The sequence below is a fragment of the Bos mutus genome, chromosome 6 (genome assembly GCF_027580195.1).
Source record: "Bos mutus isolate GX-2022 chromosome 6, NWIPB_WYAK_1.1, whole genome shotgun sequence".
Taxonomy (NCBI): Eukaryota; Metazoa; Chordata; class Mammalia; order Artiodactyla; family Bovidae; genus Bos; species Bos mutus.
Window position 1 is genome coordinate 58,099,424 of NC_091622.1, and position 19,187 is coordinate 58,118,610.

The following is a 19,187-nucleotide window of genomic DNA, read 5'->3' on the forward strand; positions in this document are numbered from 1 at the left end:
TTGATTTATGTGTAGAATATATTGCTAAGTGATAGACTAGTAACCAAATGAAAGTCGACAATGCTGAGACATATACAAATATGCCAAGGTAAAAATTCTGTAGTAGAATAGAGCAACTTATTTCCAGATACTACAAAAGGCCGACCTGTTTATTTAAAATTCTAGTTTTGACAGTTTTATGAATCTCAATACCTTTATGCTAGGGTACCTGAGAAGGGCAAGGGAGAGCTGATCTGTATGTTTACCTTTTCAAAGTTATCATTGTTCTCCTTCCCTATCCACTCGTGAGTTACGTGGCGTTTTCCTTCTGCACGTTTTAATGAACACCTTCTACCAGCACTGTCAGAAGTAATGACAGTGTTTATCACAGAGAACGGCAAACTTGTCAGAATGACGCTACAGTAAGAACCCTTTGCCAGGTATTTCACTCTCGGTATCACATGGATTTGTTTTAAAGGTGATATTGCTGATGATGTGACAATTCTCAAATATCAGTACAAAAGATCATAGGATTAATGCTTGGAGTTTGTTCACAATCCTTTCAAACTATGAATAGGGCCCAGGGATTAATGAATTCCTGTGTGGTGGCAAAGCAAACACTGTGAGTTCAGAAACTCTTTTTGTAGATTTTGATCCCAAAGAGAAGTGAGTACATGATTACAGACTGGACATCAACCAGCATAATGGAGAGAGAAGACTTTCCCGAAAGGAAGGTTGACGGGCTCCACTTTTTCTGCCATGAAGTTTACTGTCATGAAGTTTGCTTCATGTTGAGTGCAGCAACACCATCTGTGTGTTTTTCTAAACAGCTACTTCTCACAACTTTTTATAATGTCTTGAATTCATTGATAGTAGAGTCTGAAAGGCAGTCAATACTTTTAAATTGTTCTATTTCCAAAATTCACCTGAAGAAGAGTAGAAATTGGTGTAACCCTCAGAAGAGCAGTTAGTACTACCGATGAAATCCTAAATTCATGAGCCTTCTATCCAGCAGCCCCAGTGTTGACTCTTTACAAAAGTTTACTAAGATAAATGTGTAAAGATGTTCAATATGGAATATACGCATCAAATAGTTACCATGCAAGGCACTATTCTAGACACTTGAGATGAAATAGTGAGCAAGTAAGAGAAGACCCTGTAGTAGAGCTTACAGACTAGTGGAAGGATGTGGACAATAAGCAATGCACATGCTGAGTAGGAAAATTATATAGAGGGTTATAGAGTGGGAAGTCTTTGAAAAATATAAAGTCAGGAGTACAGGTTAAAGAGTGGTGAGGGGTAGATCTTAATGAGGTGATATTTGAGCGAAGACCTGAAAGAAGTAAGGGAGTTCATCAAGAATATAAGAAAAACCAGAAGCTACTCGTGTATCCATCCATACAGAATGTGACACATGACAGAGTAATTCTGTGAAATGTTCTACATAACCATTAAAAAGAATGAGATAGGTCAGTGTCCCCGGTTGGATGCTCAGGGGAGAGACTGAGGCAAGAATGAGTTTACTGGAGTTTTACTGGGAAGGGCTCTCAGGAGCAAGCCTTGCAAAGACAGTGAAGGACTGGGAAAGCAGAACTGGGCTTTGGGGGCTTCCCTGGTGGCTCCTGCCAATGCAGGAGACAAGAGTTCGATCCCTGATCTGGGAAGATCCTACATGCCATGGAGCAACCAAACCTGTGCGCCGCAACTGTTGAGCTTGTGCCCCAGAGCCCGCAAGCCACAGCTACTGAGCCTGTGTGCCCCAGAGCCCATGCTCTGCCACGAGAGGAGCCACCACAATGAGAAGCCTGAGCACTGCAACTAGAGAGCAGGTCCCACTTGCCGCAACTAGAGAAAAGCCCTTGCAGCAACGAAGACCCAGCACAACTAAAAATAAAAGAAAACGGTTCTTTTTTTAAAAAAAATGAAGAAGAACAGGGCTTCGGGAGAAGATGAACAATAATGCAGTTGCAGCCCATCCCATAGGAAGCTTAGGGGTTGGGGTGACTCTTCAGAGATGTCACAGGGCCAGGATTTTATATCACCAGCTCCCTCACTGACCAGTCCCTATAGTGTAGTCTTGAGGGAGCCAGTTCCCTTTGGCGAAGGGCATTGCAAAGCAAGGTGTTGAGCCAAGGGCCATCAGCACGGGAGAACAAACACCAGAATCCCAGCAGCACACACAGCCTCCACCACCATCTGCTGAGCTGAGACCCCAGTGTCTATGGTGAAGCCAGGTCTGGAGCACTTATATATAAGAATGTGCTTTTAAAACCTTGTTGCTGAAAGGAATCAACAAAAAACAAATTGGACTTGTTATCTTTAAAAGGGAACAGGGTCTTGGGTAAGGTTAAGGAAGACAGGGCCACTTACTTTAAGTCTTTTAAGAGCCCCTGGCACTCCTCCTTGGAAGTCCCTCACATATCACAATAAGTATAATAAAACACATCCACACCCTTCATTAAATATATAATGTATATATAACTATGGAAGAGTTAAATTTACTTGAACTGTAGTTGACCAGTTGACTAATATTCTATTTTTTAATACATGTAAGTAAACATTATTTAATTTTTAACTTATAAACTTTCTTCATTGTCTTTTAGAACCAATACTTTTTCAGGTCTTAAATTGTTTCATGTGTGTTAAGTTGCTTCAGTCACGTCTGACTCTTTGCAACGCTATGGTCTAAAGCCCACCAGGCTCCTCTGTCTGTGGGATTCTTCAGGCAAGAATACTGGAGTGGGTTGCCATGCCCTCCTCCAAAATCATTTCATAGGCATTTGTAAGTTCATAGACTCTATTACCTGTTAGGTCAGTGGATGTTGTCTAGGGAAAAAGAGGCTAGCCCACCTTCTATTGTCTGTGTTTTTATAATCTGATTTTGCTAACATTAGAAGTATCTATTTTTTAAAAATCAACCAGAAATCTTAAAGAAATGAGATTATGGCATTTTTTAAATAGTTTTTTTATGCATTCATCTTTTAAAAGAAAAAGAAAAACATGAAATGAAAAAGAAGGAAATGTTATGTTAAAATTAAAGCAATCTAAAAGACGAGAGCCTTCTGAACAAGTTAGCTGCTGCCCTCGCTGGGGACCCTTTATCATGTGGGACCAGTAGAAGTACTCTCAGGGCCACCCAGTCATCCAGGGTGCTGGCATGAAACTGCTGTTGCTCCCCTAACTTACCACTTGGTCAGAGAGACCCTCCCACCAACAACAAATTATTTTCATTCTCCAGAAAAAGGGGAGACTTCTCTTCAAAGGGGTTTTGATCTTGGTGGAAATCATAAGAAGCGAGACTGGTAAAATTTTTTGAGAATAAAATTAAACTGAAGGTGGAAGACAACACCACACAGTGTCTTGGGATCCATGCCTGAACAGCACAGAGATGATCCTAAAAGCATCAAGCTGTATCACCCCAAGGCGTGGCTGGACAGGGCAGGGTTAGAGGAAGGTGTCACTGCTGGGTGACCTTCACCTTGCTCTTTGGTCAAAGTAAAATAACTCAAGCTAATTTTAGTGTAAACCAATGTTCTAGTGGGCTTCCCTGGTGGCTCAGATGGTAAAGAATCTGCCCACAATGCAGGAGACCTGGGTTTGATCCCTGGGTCAGGAAGACCCCCCTGGAGAAGGGAATGGCCTTTCACTCCAGTATTCTTGCCTGGAAAATCCCATGGACAGAGGAGCCTGGCAGGCTACAGTCCATAGGGTCACAAAGAGTTGGACACGACTGAGCGACTAACACATGCAAAGTTTTAAGAATGAGGAAGCTCCTGAGTAAGTGTCTGATTTGCAAGGACTTACAGAAATTGGACTAAAATGACATTTAATCAACTACAAATAGCATGTAAGACTTTATTAATATAACATTGTGATGGAGCATGTGAGAGTTAAAGTCAGAAAGATTGGGCTCAGATCCTGCCTCTGCCACCTCTTGGCTTTGGGATCTTAGGCAAGTGTTTCCACGTCACCAGGTATCAGTTTCCTCAATCATGAAACGAGTAGAATAATATTTCTTACTTTATCATGAAAAGATTGTATGAGACAATTTACTATATTGAAAATAGGTTCCGGTGCCTGGGACGTTGTGCTCAATAATGTTGACCCAGTACCCAGGGTTTCACATATTTCTCCTCAGTAACCTAACAAAACCCTGGGAGGTAGATGATATCATCCTCCTTTCAGAAAAGATGCAGCAGCAGAGACTCAGCAAAGTCACCAAGTCCACATGGCTGATAACTGATGGAACCAAAATTCCTCCACAAGACTCCTGACTCCTACGTTTAGGGCTTTTTCCACTAGAGTATAGATTATAAGTTAAATACCAGACAATCATTTAGCATTTGTTTCTAATGATGCAGTATCACAGCATTATTATCTTACCATTTTTGCTTTATGCACCTTCTTTTTACTGCAGTAAGTCAAAGGGTAGAGGATATTCATCTTTTGAATCATGGAATTTGGACGGGTTCACTTCTAGGGGGTTCATGATGTCATGTGAAGAATTCATGAGCTATACCCTAGACTATTACTCATGCTGGTTGTTTTTCTCTGTTATTGATAGACCCAAATCAGTATCTTTGAGAATAATTACTCTGTTAGAAGGCAACAATGACTCCATCTTATTCCTTGTTCTGGGCACTAGATGTCACACTAAGTAAAGTTTTAGAAGTTATTCTTCAAAGTAGGGTGTGGCATAGAGCCTAAACCTTAGCTATAAAAAACCATAGATTTATATTTCTAGTAGAATGTTGTAAAGACGTACTTTTACTAACAAAAGAATTCAGAAAAAAAGAATTGTTAGTTAGAAAATATAATTGGAGGAACTTTTAAGTATGTGCAAATCTATATATCGATTACATCTAAATAGAGCTCTGTGTGTGTGTGTGTGTGTGTGTGCGTGTGTGCGTGTGTGGTTGAAGTAGCAGCATATTGTCATGTCTGTTCAACAAACACATTCTTATGATGCACATAGAATGGTATTTCCTTGCTGAAACAAAGAGGCAGGTGGTGTATATATATCCATGATTGTTTGTGTTCTGAGATGGTGAGAAGTAGTTCTTCCCCAGGAAAAGATTCAGACATGGTCCTAACCTGCAAGAGGTGGAGAAGGTGAAAGAGAAGGTAATCACAGTGAGGTTCATAAACTGTAAATGATCTCGGGGAAGGATGTGAAGTCATCTCTCTTGAATGATTTCCACAAAGAAGATGTAGCAATTGCCTCCTAGCCTTCTGAAATTTATTTATTCCTTGGTTTTAGCTCCCAGAAATCTAAATGAGAATCATGGATTGAGATTTGAATGTATGTTATTTCCTTTGGAATATATGTGTGTTATATACATACATATATGTATATATGTTTTTAAAGGATGTCAAGGAATATGGTCTCAGTATATAAATGTTAGATAATTATATCCTGTGGGCTTTCCAAGTGGCTCAGTGGTTAAAAAATCCACCCACCAATGCAGGAAATGTGGGTTTGATCCCTGGGTCGGGAATATCTCCTGGAGGAGGGCATGGCAAATCACTCCAGTATTCTTGCCTGGAGAATCCCATGGACAGAGGAACCTAGCAGGCTACACTCCATAGGGTTCCAAAGAGTCAGACACGACTTAATGACTAAAAACAACAACAAAATTATATCCCATAACTTAAATGTGTTACTGAAACTCCAATAAGTTTCCACTGAAATGCTTTAATTGAAATCAATTCAAGTCTTAGTTTTGGCAGTTATAGTGCATCTTTTTAAAAAGTAACAATAATGAATTCAAACTGTGTCTAATGATCTACACGAGTATAGTTACATATTTCTGTACGTAATTAATGTTGTAAGCATTGTAAATAGTGTTTCCTAAGTTTCAGTGGTTTCTAGGTAGTGTATAATACCAGGTGGATATAATTAATCCTATATCAGTTTGGTAATTTTTAGTGCTGTGATTAAGATTCCTCTATAAATAAGGTTAAAATTGATAAAAAATGATTCTTTGGGTTTGAGGTTCATCCGTATCTTTCTCTCACTCAGGAGATGACAGTCAGTCATTTCAACAGTGTCCTCTATGACTAGACAGTTCTCTTTGGCTCTCAAATCGTGTTGTGACTTGGGATTTCCACCCCCACCCCATGTATTATTATTGCTGCTGTCTTGGGTTTCAACAACCTGAGGTTGCCCAAGTCCCGAGTGAAATTTTCCATTTTCTCCCCAGGCCCTGAGGGGGAGGTGAGTGCTGTGACGATAGAAGCCCAGGCTGCTTCTCCTTCAAGAACTCAAAATAGCCACTTAAGACATCACTAGACTATCCGGGTTTTTTTGTTTGTTTGTTTGGTTTGAGAATCATGGGATCCTCTAAAGAGAAAAAAATATTGTGCCAAAATAAAATGTAGACAAAACTATTTTTCTATCAAGCCAAGCAGTGTGTGTGTGTGTGTGTGTGTGTGTGTGTGTGTATTAGTGGGAGGGTAGATGGGAAGGTCAGCTCTGTATTCACTAAATCATTATTGATTACCCGCTGTGCTGAGCTCCAGGAAATACAGGCATTGTCCCCACAAAGATGGAGTAAGATCAGTGCCCCTCATCCTGACTATTCTTGTGTTTGGATTGTTTTACTGCTAAAGACAAATGTCAGGGCAACTGTAGTGTGCCCTTCCTGGTTTTCCCACCGGCTTGCCTTTGGATCTGGACATATCTCCAGACCGGGCTGTCACACACAGAGGCTGTACTAAACAGATGACTAGCACTTTGAAAGAGCTTGTTAAGGCGCAACTGATTTCAGTTCAATGGTAATTGAGCACCTACAATGGGATAGGCATGCAAAAAATCAAAACATAAATGATGCATACTCACCCTGAGAGACTTAGAAAAGAAGAAAGAGGGTAAGACAGGAATATCGTTCACAGATAACATCTTGGGCTGGGAACCCCAGGTTGCTCATTGGATAGTGTGAGAAATAAGAGGAAAAAATAAACGCTTTACATGTGTTTATCATATTTGCTCCTCACAACAGCGTAGTGGAGAAACTGAGTCACAGAGAGGTTGAGAACTTCTCGAAAGTCCCCCAGCTAGGCAGACATGAAGCTGAGCTCAGACTGGAGCCCACGCCTGGGGGCTCGCAAAGTCTATGCTGTTAACCACCACATTCTCCCACAACTGGGATATTCTCCTCCAGCTTACAGGAGCTCTGGGACATGAGTTATGGAACCTGCAGACCGTGGGCTTCTATTGTATCTATGAGTCGTATTTTCTTTCCTGACAGGTCATGGATTGACAGCAGTGAAGGAAAAGGCAGGGGCCACCCTCCGGATTCATAGTGTGAACTCTGGCTCCTCCGAAGGGGCCCAACCTCATGATGAAAATGAAGTCTCTCAAAGTGAGTGGTGCGTTTTTTTGGGTGTTTCTGGACTTGGGCTATATTACACCATGTGCACAAATATAGATTTCCAAGTTCAGATCAGCAAAACAAACTCTAAAAGGGTGTTTTTCTCTTTAGTAGCCGATGCAGCCGCAGATCAGAGCCCCGCAGAAAGCCCACCCACTTCTCCTTCCTCGGGGTCTCGGGGCATGTTGTCAGCCATTACCAATGCCGTTCAGAACACAGTGAGTCATTAGCTGCTTCCTCTGTTTTCCCTGAGGTCTGCCTGTGCCTTCTTTTGATATTTCTATTTACCAGTGACCTAGATACATCAGAGAAAAGATGGCCTTGCTCAAAACTTTTGATTATGGTTTTGTTATGCTTTCTCTGACAGAGTAGGCATAACCTTGGAACCAAGATGATAAGAACAAAAAGAAATATACTTTATGTTTAAAAGAAAAGAGCTGCTTAGAAAGAATATTTTTCAGTCTGATGTAACACTGCCCTTTCCAACAGCTGCAAGGACAGTCTCTGTTTACCAGGGAGGGAGGGCTCTTTCTTAGAGCTGGGACAGTTGTTTTTCCGAAATGTTCTGTGTCTCTTAACCTTCAATCTGAAAAATTATGAAGTGATTCTAAGTATGTATATACACATACCAGTAAAGAACCAGAAGCATCCCCAAGATGTTTCTAACGTGTTTCCAGATAATAAGACCAACATTCTTCCTCCATCCCTACCTCCCAGTTCCCACTCCTCTCTTTCCTTGAATAGCAGGCTCCTTCCCTGGCCCCTTCCTCTAACAGAAGCTTAAAAAGCTTTTTACTGACAAGACACTGATCAATAATGAAAAAAAGGACACACCCCAGCTGAAACGAAGCAGCTAACTAGTCTTCAGGATCAGATGAAGAGATTTACTTTCTGCTTTGTAAAATCAAACAGCTAATTTTTCATAAACTATGGCTCATTTCCAATTTATTCATTCATTCACTTTTTAAAAAAAGGTAGTTAGCTCTCATTATATACCAAGAGCTATGCTAGATGTTGGGCATAAGCTGACAGACAGGAGGGCATAATAACATCCTGGAAGATGAAGGCAACTCAACAGTTATCAGATGCAAAGGCATATGAGATGAGGGGACTGTGGACACATATGGAGGCGTCTTACTCAGACTTCATGTCAGGGCTTGCCAGAAATAGGAAATGGCTGTTCCTCTCCTTGCTACTTGAAGTACTCTAGACTAAGCAGGGAGAAGCGGATAGCTAATATGTTTTAGGAGTCAGCTAATATATTTTGGGAGTACAAGTTCAGTATGTCCACGGCAGACGTGCAGAGAGGGTTGTAGAGCTGGGAGTTGAGTGGAACGGTTTCATTATCTCTGGTACAAGGAGTGAATTCATGGTCTCCCTGAGCTACGACCCAGGCCCTCTGAGTCTGTCCTCGGCTTCCTCACATTCCTTTCCGTGTGCTCTCCAACTTTCCAGTTCTCCCTTTTTCCAAGTTCCAGCACCCCACCCCCCACCAAATCTGCCAAAGTCCCTCCATCCTCCAGTTTTATTCTCCACTGAAGTAAGCCTCAGGATGTCAGGAGAAAATAAATTTTAAATTATGCCAAAGTGTAATTGCTATTATCTCCTAGTCTTCCCAAAATATGTGCATTTAAAAAATTGTTTTCTAGTGTGATTATTGATTGGTTCCCAAATCTGAAAACAAAGTCTAAGTGTCCAAAACAGAGATGACTAATAAAGTATATTAATCAGTGAAATAGAATATTGCTATTGAAGTGATAATTTTGAAAAATGGATAATGTATATAAATAATAAAATAGTAATATTAAAATATAACTTATGCAAACTCATGTAAGGTGAGAAAACACAGATATATGCAGATTGTAATTGTAGTTGTGTAGTTGGGGTATAGACAAGGTGTTGCAAAGAAATGTATGCAGTTCTATTTGTTATGTACAGTTTATCTAAGTTAATCTTGGTTGTTTTACTCTTTTTTTAAAAAGGGAAACCGGCTGGCAAAGCGATTTGCAGAGGATAACTATATAATAGAATAATTTCTAGAGCCAGAAGCATGTAGAAATTAACCTGTCTTATTCCATGAATATACTAATTATAGGCAGTTATTGCTAGTTTCTGAAAGTATGCAAGAGCCATCGAAGCAGCCTGAGGGTCCTACACTCTAGGGCCCTAGATTAAAGAATTCCCTAAATTGGCATGACTATTTGACATTTTTATAGACTGCTCCAAATAATTCTGTTACTTGTGTTAAAATTGTTTCAAACAAAATCGGGAACTGGGTCATCTATTAATTTTTTGTCTTAGAAGCGTACCTATTCATGCACACCAATAAAATTAATCCTTAAAATGTTTTGGTTTTCTTAAGCACCTTTTAAAAATAACATTGTATGTCCTACAAATTATATGATATATGCTCTTCCAAGGAAAAGAAAATAGGATTAAATCAATGATAAATCTCCTGATGAGAAAAAATTGTGACTTCATATTGCTTTTAATATTTGAAGATAGTTCATTCTAGGCGGTGCTGACTGCCTCGAAATAGCAAAACGTAAAAACCTAATCTCATGCAATTACCTCACTGGCAGGGTAAAAGCGTCTTAACTGGTGGTCTTGATGCTTTGGAATTCATCGGCAAGAAAACCATGAATGTCCTTGCAGAAAGTGACCCAGGTTTTAAGCGGACCAAGACACTCATGGAGAGAACTGTTTCTTTATCTCAGGTGGGATTATGTACTTTTGTGATTTGTTCTTTCAGTCAATAAAGTAAATAAGATTTTATTTATCTTCTTTAATAGATATTTTAAAGCACATGTCAAATTCAAAGACATGAAATAGCAGGGAGTGAAAATTGAAATTTTAATATGCTACTTTCCCCAGCCACTCTTCATGGGATACAATCATTGTTAACCATTGTTAACAGCTTCTTACAGATTCTATCAGAGACATATAGACAGGTTTAGATATAGATATGGCTGTATAGGTAAATATAGCTAAATATATATATATATGTATATGCACATGTATACATACAAATTTTTTCAACCAAATGATAGCACACTAACCAACTCTTTTGTATCTTGCTTTATTAAATATAAATTATACATACTTAATAATTTCTTAAAGATAATTCCATTGATACCATTTGTCTAAGTCCATTCAGCTGCTATAGGAGAATACCATAGGCTGAGGTTATAAACAACGAACATTTATTTCTCAAAATTCTGGAGTCTGGCAAGTTGAAGGTCAGAACAGCAGCAGATTCAATATCTGGTTAAGGGCCTGCTTTATGATTCAGAGACTGATGTTCTCCCAGCTTCTTCACATGGTGGAAGAAGGTGGAGGAGCTTTCTGGGTTTCTTTTATAAGGACCTGAATCCTGTTTGTGAGGGGTCCACCCTTGTGATCTAATCACCTCCTGAAGGCCTCACCTCCTAATACCATCACACCAGGGATTATGTTTCAACAAAAGAATTTTGGGGAAACACAAACATTCAGTTTGCAGTACCATCATATTCTGGCTCTACCAGGTTCTAGCTCCATGACCTTGAGCAGATGACTTGACCTTGAGCAGATGACTTAACCCTTCTGTGCTTCAGATTACTCTTCTGCACACTGGGACCATCAATGCCTATTAACAGCTTTGTTGTGAGGATTACATGAGTTAGAAGAGAACCTGACTCATAGTTCTCACCCAAGAATGTTAGTTCTTATCATTGTCTTTTTATGTGTCACGATGATAGGTAAACATGCTATCTCAGTGGAATCTTAGTTTACATTTCTCTTACTATATGCAAGGTTGGACTTCTCCTGTCACACTTCCAGCTGTAAAGTTTTCCTCCTTGAGAAGTATGATATGAAGAATTTAATTTATGTTTTGCTTTACTTACAGTAGTCAATTAAATTAAAAGTAATATTTATCTTATTTTCCAAATACAAAACTCTAATATTGAACTTGCTCCTTCATACTATACACTTTCCCCCTTAAGAGTCTGACATACCAGGTCTCTCTATGTCTTACCAAAATCAAAAGCAGCAGATGCAGGATTTTATAAATTTCACTGGCAGGACAGACACGTCTTCCCATGACTCAGTGCTAGAAAGCCACAAAGGAGATATCACTGAAAACAGGTGATATCAGCTGTGGCAGCTCCTAAAAAATTTGATTTCTAGGTGATTTCTTCTTGGCTCTTCCACTCTAGGGGCTTCTCTGGTGGCTCAGGTGATAGGAAATCTGCCTGCAGTGCAGGAGACCCAGGTTCAATCCCTGGATCAGGATGATCTCCTGGAGAAAGGAATGGCTACCCACTCCAATTTTTTTGCCTAGAGAATCCCATGAACAGAGGAGCCTGGTGGGCTACAGACCATGGGGTCACAAAGAGTCAGACATGACTGAGCAACTAACACACACTTCCATAATAACCCACATGTAACCACTGTGATATTATAGTCCTGGTAGAGACTTGGCAGAGTCAGCTAGACCATTAACCTCTTGATCTTTAAAGAAGAAAATAGATTTTGTATTAATCAGTCCATTAACATTAGATGCTATAAAAATGCAAAATAAAACAAAACCAATAATAGTAATAATAACCCAGGTATCAATGTGGCTTAGAATGAAAAGGGTTTATCTTTCATTCCTACAGTGTGAGCATTCCTGGGCAGCCCAGGGTCAAGAAGATCCCCTGGAGAAGGAAATGGCTACATACTCCAGTATTCTTGCCTGGAAAATTCCATGAACAGAGGAGCCTAGTAGACTACAGTCCATGGGGTTGCAAAGAGTCAGACATGATTGAGTGACTTTCACTTTCCCTATATGTATAAATTGATACCCTTATATATTCAATATATATATATAAATAAAATGTATATATATATATAATGTATATAATTATATTATATATACACATCTGTACTTACATATAAACATGTTATATATGTATACATAAATTTATACATATATATAAATTTGATTATAGTCGGGAAGGAGACAGTGTGGGAGGGAAATGTGACCAAGTTCAGAAACTAAGTCTTGTGAATTTTTGGCCTAAGTTTACACTCCCGCAAAGTGAAGAACTGGACCTGGTCAAGTTCCCAGATTTACCATAGTTTTTGTGGCACTGTCACAATTTTTTGTCACCTCTGCTTTCAGTGTAGTTCAGTCGCTCAGTCGTGTCTGACTCTTTGCGACCCCAGCGCACTTACTTATTGAAAAAGTAAGTAGCACTGCTCATAGAAATGTGTCACCCAAGAATACACACTTGCCATCTGCATTTGTTTGTAATTACACATCTAAAAGTGAAAGGGAAAGTCACTCAGTCATGTCCAACCCTTTACCACCCATGGACTATATAGTCCATGGCATTCTCCAGGCCAGAATACTAGAGTAGGTAGCCATTCTCTTCTCTAGGGGATCTTCCCAGCCCAGGGATCAAACCTAGGTCTCCCACATTGCAGGCAGATTCTTTACCAGCTGAGCCACCAGGGAACACTCTAGGATACATCTCAGCATTGCACCTATGATTCACATGGCCAGTTTACACTGGATGGCCACAACATTACCCACTTCAGCCCCCTTCCAAAGAGTAATTATTCATTCATTCAATCATTCCACAAATGCATTTTGAATGTCCACCATGTGCTATACACTGTTCTAAGCATTTGAGACCATCACTGGTTAAAATTGGAGATTTTGTTCTAATGAGGAGGGACAAAGAAACAATATACATCATCTCATATTTTAGAAGATGATGAGTGCTGTTAAAAAAAGAAAGAAAAAGTAGACCAGAAAGAAGGTAAAGAATAATACCAGCTCAGTCACGTCCAACGCTTTGTGACCCCATGGACTGTAGCCCACCAGACTCCTCTCTCTGTCCGTGGGATTTCCCAGGCAAGAATACTGGAGTGGGTTGCCATCTTCTTCTCCAGGGGATCTTCCTGACCTGGGGATTGAACCCATGTCTCCTGCATCTCCTGCACTGGCAGGTGGACTCTTGGCCACTAGCACCACCTGGGAAGCCTGGAAAGAGGGCAACCAGGAAGCAGTTTCAGTGTCACTTTGTTACTTTACTTCACCACAACCAAGCCAGTGAGATCAGTGAGGGTAGTTGGCTTTTGTGTAAGTGTTAAAAATTCCCAGAGGTGGTTTTGAAAGTTTTAAAATTCAAACCTTGTACTTATTCAGTCTTGAAAACAGACAGGAGGGTGAATTCTTTCTGTAGCCTATTGGATTTTGGGCTAACAACCTCAGGAACTGAAAAGGAGAATGAGGCTGATTGGTTTATTGACACCTAATAAAAACCCAAATCTGTTTTTTATGATCTTCCTCTTGTGGCCTTGTAGTGGCCAGTGCATTTATGGTGCTCTTCACAGGTATTAAAGAACCCTATAAACAATGTCACAGTAACCTTGATGAGGAATCAAATAAACGGTGCTTAGAGTCAAGGAAAGGAAGTGCAGGAAATTATGAGTAACTGGTCAACTTGTGTTTACTGTCTTATTATTTAATCAATAGAAACATAACTGGAGAAAAATGATCAACCTGAAGAGGAAGTCAGTTCACAGTCATTTTTCTCAAAACCAATCTAAGAATTGATAAGCTAACATTTATTTATATTAATATTTACATTTATATTAGGTATCTGGTGAGGAATATACTATGAGCTTATGTTTTATTATTTTTTTAATTGAAGATGTTTAATAACCACACACACAAAATTTTTAAATAATTCAAATTAAATCAGATCAACTTATTTTTCCTTTGAAGTCTGCCTAGGTGTACAAGTTGCAATGAATCCTGTCACAGTAGATTGAGCTTTCCAGTGTACATTAAATTTGCTCATATAGAAAATCTGGACATTAAAAAAAATAAAATTAATCACACACACAGAAAACACTTCAGTGGAAACCACTGTTTTGCTTTCCTTCTTTTCAATCTTATTCCTGGGAGTAGAAATTTTGCTTTGTTTTGTTGTGTACATATGAACATGAAGAATTCAAAAATTAATCCAAAAAGTCATTATAGGGGAATGTGATAGTACAGTGGTTAGAGCTCCATGCTTCCATTGAAGGGAGAATGAGTTTGGTCCCTGGTCAGGGAACTAAGATTCTGCAAGCTGTGTGATGTGGTCAAAAAATAGGGAAATAAAAACTCCCCTACCTTTTTTTTTAAAAAGTCGTTTTTGCAGAAATTCCAAAGTGACTAAAACCTACTCTTCACTAGTACCAAGTCAGTGTTCATCTCCCCCTACATCTTGCAGTAAATGGGGCTTTTAAGCATACATCTAGTGTACAAATGTGTGTTTGTGCAGATGTTACGGGAGGCCAAAGAGAAGGAGAAGCAGAGGCTGGCGCAGCAGCTCACAGCCGAGAGGACCGCACACTATGGGATGCTGTTCGATGAGTATCAAGGTTTGTCACACCTGGAAGCCTTGGAAATTCTGTCCAATGAAAGCGAAAGCAAGGTATGTCTGTCCTGTCGTTGGAAGTAGCATGTTCATGACTGTGTTTTCTTAAACGTGAAAGAAAATCTGTTATTAAAATACCTCATTTTTAGAGCCTCGTTTCTGTGCTGAGGTCACAATCACTTATGGCCCGATGAGCTGCTCAGGCTCCGTATTATTTCCTCTCTGTTCCTTGCCAAGCTGTTCCCTGTCAGCAGTCCCAAGAGGGCCATCCTGATACAAATCATCACTACCCCACCTCTCTGCGCAAAAGGCGTGCAGAAACCTGACTGTCGGCCCCTGGCCTGTGCCTCTCTTTGGTGCCGTGGTACCCACATCAGAGGTACTGGCCATGTCCTCATTTCTACCCGGTGGAAACAAAGCAGCTGATGTTTCTACCAGACTGCAGGGTTTAATACACTTAGTTTCACGGGTGGTATGGTTATTTATTCACTCATTTGTTAGAATGCCTGGGCCGTGAAGGGCAGGACTGTCTTACTGGGCATTAAAGCTCTGTTTAGGGATGCTCCTGAACAGAACTCTGGGAAATTACCTCACAGCCCTGCACATTCACACCCTCGCACTGTGATCCCAGAGAAACAAAACATGAAGAGTGGAAGTCAGCAGAGCTTGTGATTTCTTTTTTATTTTTAAAAAAGGATTTATGTGGTATGCATGTCCATGTCCAAATGTGTTTTTACTTAATATGTACATGGCATTTATATAATGACTAATCTGAGCACTTCAAAACTATTGACTCATTTAATTGTGTATATTACTCTTTTGTGTGCACCTCAGGTTGACTGTGCTCTGGGGTGTTTTTCCAACGGAGGCCACAGGGCAGTATCCTCTGGACCTTCTGTGAGAAGCCCAGTAACATTCCCTGGGGAGAGGCAGGGCCTCAGACAGGAAACTGAACTTCGAAGGAAGTTCAAGTTCCTTCCAAGGAAAGGAAGAAGGAAAAAGTGATATTTGACTCTCTCTAGGCCTCGTCTTCTCACATGTGGAATTTGGGGGGTTGAGACATTCGTGAGACTCACTTTATCAGGGAAAGATGACCTCTGCCATGTAACAGGAAACCAAGAACCAAACAGGATGGACACCACCCCACCCTCCATACACACCCAAGATTTTACAGTTACAAGTTACAATGTGTTTATTTCCTTTTTAGTTATCCATCAGCCATCACTGACAGTCTTGTGGTTAAACTGTTAACGGATAATTTTTTTTTAAAGCAAAATCATGACTCATGAAGATACCTACCAAATGAACACCAATTAAAGAATTTATTTAGCTCATTAATTAAATGAAAGAACCAGTCAGATGTTATAACTGGTTCAAAGGAAGAGCCAAATAAGTATAAATTCATATAAAATAAAGCAATTTTGAAATGAATATGCAAATGGATACAAATCTGGTTTTCCATAGGAGGGGAGCTTGTCCCTCCACTGGACAAAATTTGTTCCCATGTCTATAGACAAATTATTTTGCACTGCTATCAGGTATCTACAATTTACAGAGTTATAAAACTGCTCCCATGGAATCAGAATCTGATAATCTGCTAAACTGATCTAGAAAATGCCATTTTCCACTGAAACACCAACTTTTCCCTACAAAAGCAGGGTTTGGGGTCAGGCATGATGTGATCAAATGCCACTTGTAGCTGTAGTATGATTTTGGACCTATCTTACCTCAATCTCCTTATCTATGAAATGGGAATGATAATAATCTACTTCATAAAAGTATTAAAAAAATTAAGTGAGATAATCCATGTGAAGCTAGCTGCAACTTGCCTAGTACATAATAAGCAGTCAATGAATGTTAGCTGCCATTTTATGCATATATATGAATATACATATATAATATCAATGACATTTTATTTTTTATCCATTCTTACATATTTATTTGTTATTATTATTGAAAACATTACAGGGAAGCACATTGCCTCAAAGCTATCATGGTAGAAGAAAGACATAAGCTGCTCCCACTGTAGGTCAGGCTATAAAAGAGCCCTGGGGTCCAAACAGCCCCAAAGGACTAATGTTGCTAGGAAGGAGGATTAGTCCCTGGAGGAGGGCATTGCCCTCTGTTTGCAGACTGCTCCCACATACTTGTCTCTCTTTCCCCAGCCTGGAGATTTTCATAGTTTTTCATTGTGAGAAATGCAGAGCTTTTCTTGGTTTAGTAATAATACCTGTTGTTGTTATTGTTTAGTTGCTAAGTCTTGCCCACCAGGCTCCTCTGTCCATGGGATTTCCCAGACAAGAATACTGGAGTGGGTTGCCATTTCCTTCTCCAGGGGATCTTCCCGACCCAGGGGTCAAACCTGAATCTCCTCCGCTGCAGGTGGATTCTTTATGGCTGAGCCACCAGGGAAGCCCGTAATAGTACTTACTGGATGTTATAATTAATCTTTCTAAAAAATGTGGGTCAAAAACTATATAGAGATCCCCACCCTCTTAAACCTATATTGCAAAGCAATTATCTTCCAATTAAAAATTTTTTTAAAAGCTATAGGGTTTCTCCAAGGTATGAGTGTCTGGTCAGCAGGCAGCTTTCCAGCATTTAAGGATCCAGAAGCCAGGCTCTGTCCATCTCTGGCTCCTCTAGTTCTATCCTAATGTTCGCAGACTTCTGGCAAGAATACAAATGGAGACCCTCCTGCGGTTGTCGGATTTAGCAAATAAAAATCAAGATGACTAATTAAATTTTAACTTTAGATAAACAATGAATACTTTTTTAGTACAAACATGTCCTGTGTAATATTTAAGATAGACACTCAAACCAAGAAAACGTTCGTTGTTTACCTGGAATTCAATTAGACATCTTACACTTCATCAGGTAACCCAGCACATACCACATATTTAAAAGTTAAAGAGCTTTTGGAAACAAATTGTTAAAGAAAATATTTTCTGGGACTTCCTTGGAGATTCAGTGGTTAAGACTCCATGCTTCTACTGCAGGAGGCATGGTTCAATCCCTGATTGGGGAACTAAGATCCCACGTGCCACATGGCATGGCCAGAAAAAAAAAAAGAAATTGTCATCCTTCTTTGACAAATGTACTTTCATAATGACCCAGAAGGCCAGGTTCCCATTTAGAATCTTTAGACTCCTTAAGTTTCCACGTCACCCTCCCATCTGCTCGCTTCCTTTTGTCTCCACTGTCCCTGAGCTGTCTCTCACTTCAGGGAACCTCATGAGCACGTGTGAGGATGCCCCAGTTCAAGCACATACACAGCCCCTGCAGACAGCCACCTTTGTCCATTCCTTGGGCTTAGGGGTATATCGCCTGGTAGATGGTCCCTCCGTAGGGAGCACAGCCTGGGGAAGAGGTCCTTACAGACTTCAGAAGGAAACCTGCAGCCACCTGGAGAGTGATCTAGACGAGAGAGTGCGGGCTCTGGGCAGGCACGTACTCTTGCCTCTGTGGCTTCCCCTGTGTCCAAGTCTAATGTGTTGGATTTCCTTCTTCTCTAGGAACTCATTGTCTTCTTCATCCCATCAGCATGAGGAGAGAGAATATAGAGGGGAGTCCCCAGTTTTTAAAAGCTTTAACCTGGAAATGATACACATTTCCTCTGCTAACATGCCATTGGCTAAAACTTAGACAGGTGTATAGAATGATAAGGAATCTTTACTACCTACAAGACTGATACTAGGATGGCAATAGGCATGCAGTGTGGTGTACTATGACTCTTAAGGGAAAACTAATATTTTTATAGTATTTTATATACCCAATAGTTAACCAAAACACAACAAGAATCCTCAAAATGACACCCCGACACCAGACTTTCTACCCTTGTGTCCCCGACAGCACTTAGGCATGGGGGCCAAGCATATAGTCAGCATTCCATGAATATTTATTGAGGAGTGCATAGTTATTTATTATTTATTATTGGATTGAAGTAAAGATTTAATGCACATCATCTTGGCATAATGGAATGAACTAGGAAGAAGCAAGAGAGATGCTGTAATAGAAAGATGCTGACCAAAGAGTCCTTCACTAAAAAGAACCCTTCCTGGAAGATACTCAAAGCCTAAAACCCCAATGCATTCACTCCCGGGGGATGGCTACCCTCAGAATACATGGAGAAACTAAGAGGTCCCGCATGTGCATATGCATTTCCACTCAGCAGTGTACTTTGTTACCCATTTTTCTTTACTCTGAGAAAAATACTATTTAGAATTTAGATTAAGAATTTAGAATTTAAATTTAGAATTTAAAAATACTATTTAGAAAATATGCTGTTTTAAAAATAAATTAAAAAAAAAAAAAGGATGCAAGAGACACTGGTTCCATCCCCGGTTGGGAAGATCCCACATGCCGCGGGGCAGCTGAGCTCATGTGCCACAATTAATGAGCCCATGCTCTGGAACCCTCGAGCCACAACTACTGA

The 19,187-nt window shown here is 40.0% G+C and overlaps 1 protein-coding gene across 5 annotated transcripts in view; it reads left to right on the top strand.

Moving 5' to 3' along the window:
* The window catches only part of FAM114A1 (family with sequence similarity 114 member A1), a 67,794-nt gene that overhangs the window by 25,614 nt on the left and 22,993 nt on the right, over positions 1-19,187 (top strand). For 4 of the 5 annotated variants that reach the window (XM_070372265.1, XM_070372267.1, XM_070372270.1 and 1 more), the window contains 4 exons: positions 7,230-7,343; positions 7,464-7,570; positions 9,935-10,069; positions 14,657-14,809. In XM_070372265.1, coding sequence (XP_070228366.1) covers positions 7,230-7,343; positions 7,464-7,570; positions 9,935-10,069; positions 14,657-14,809 — 509 coding nt within the window. The remainder of the gene's footprint in view (positions 1-7,229; positions 7,344-7,463; positions 7,571-9,934; positions 10,070-14,656; positions 14,810-19,187) is intronic. The other variant, XM_070372266.1, reaches the window with a different exon arrangement.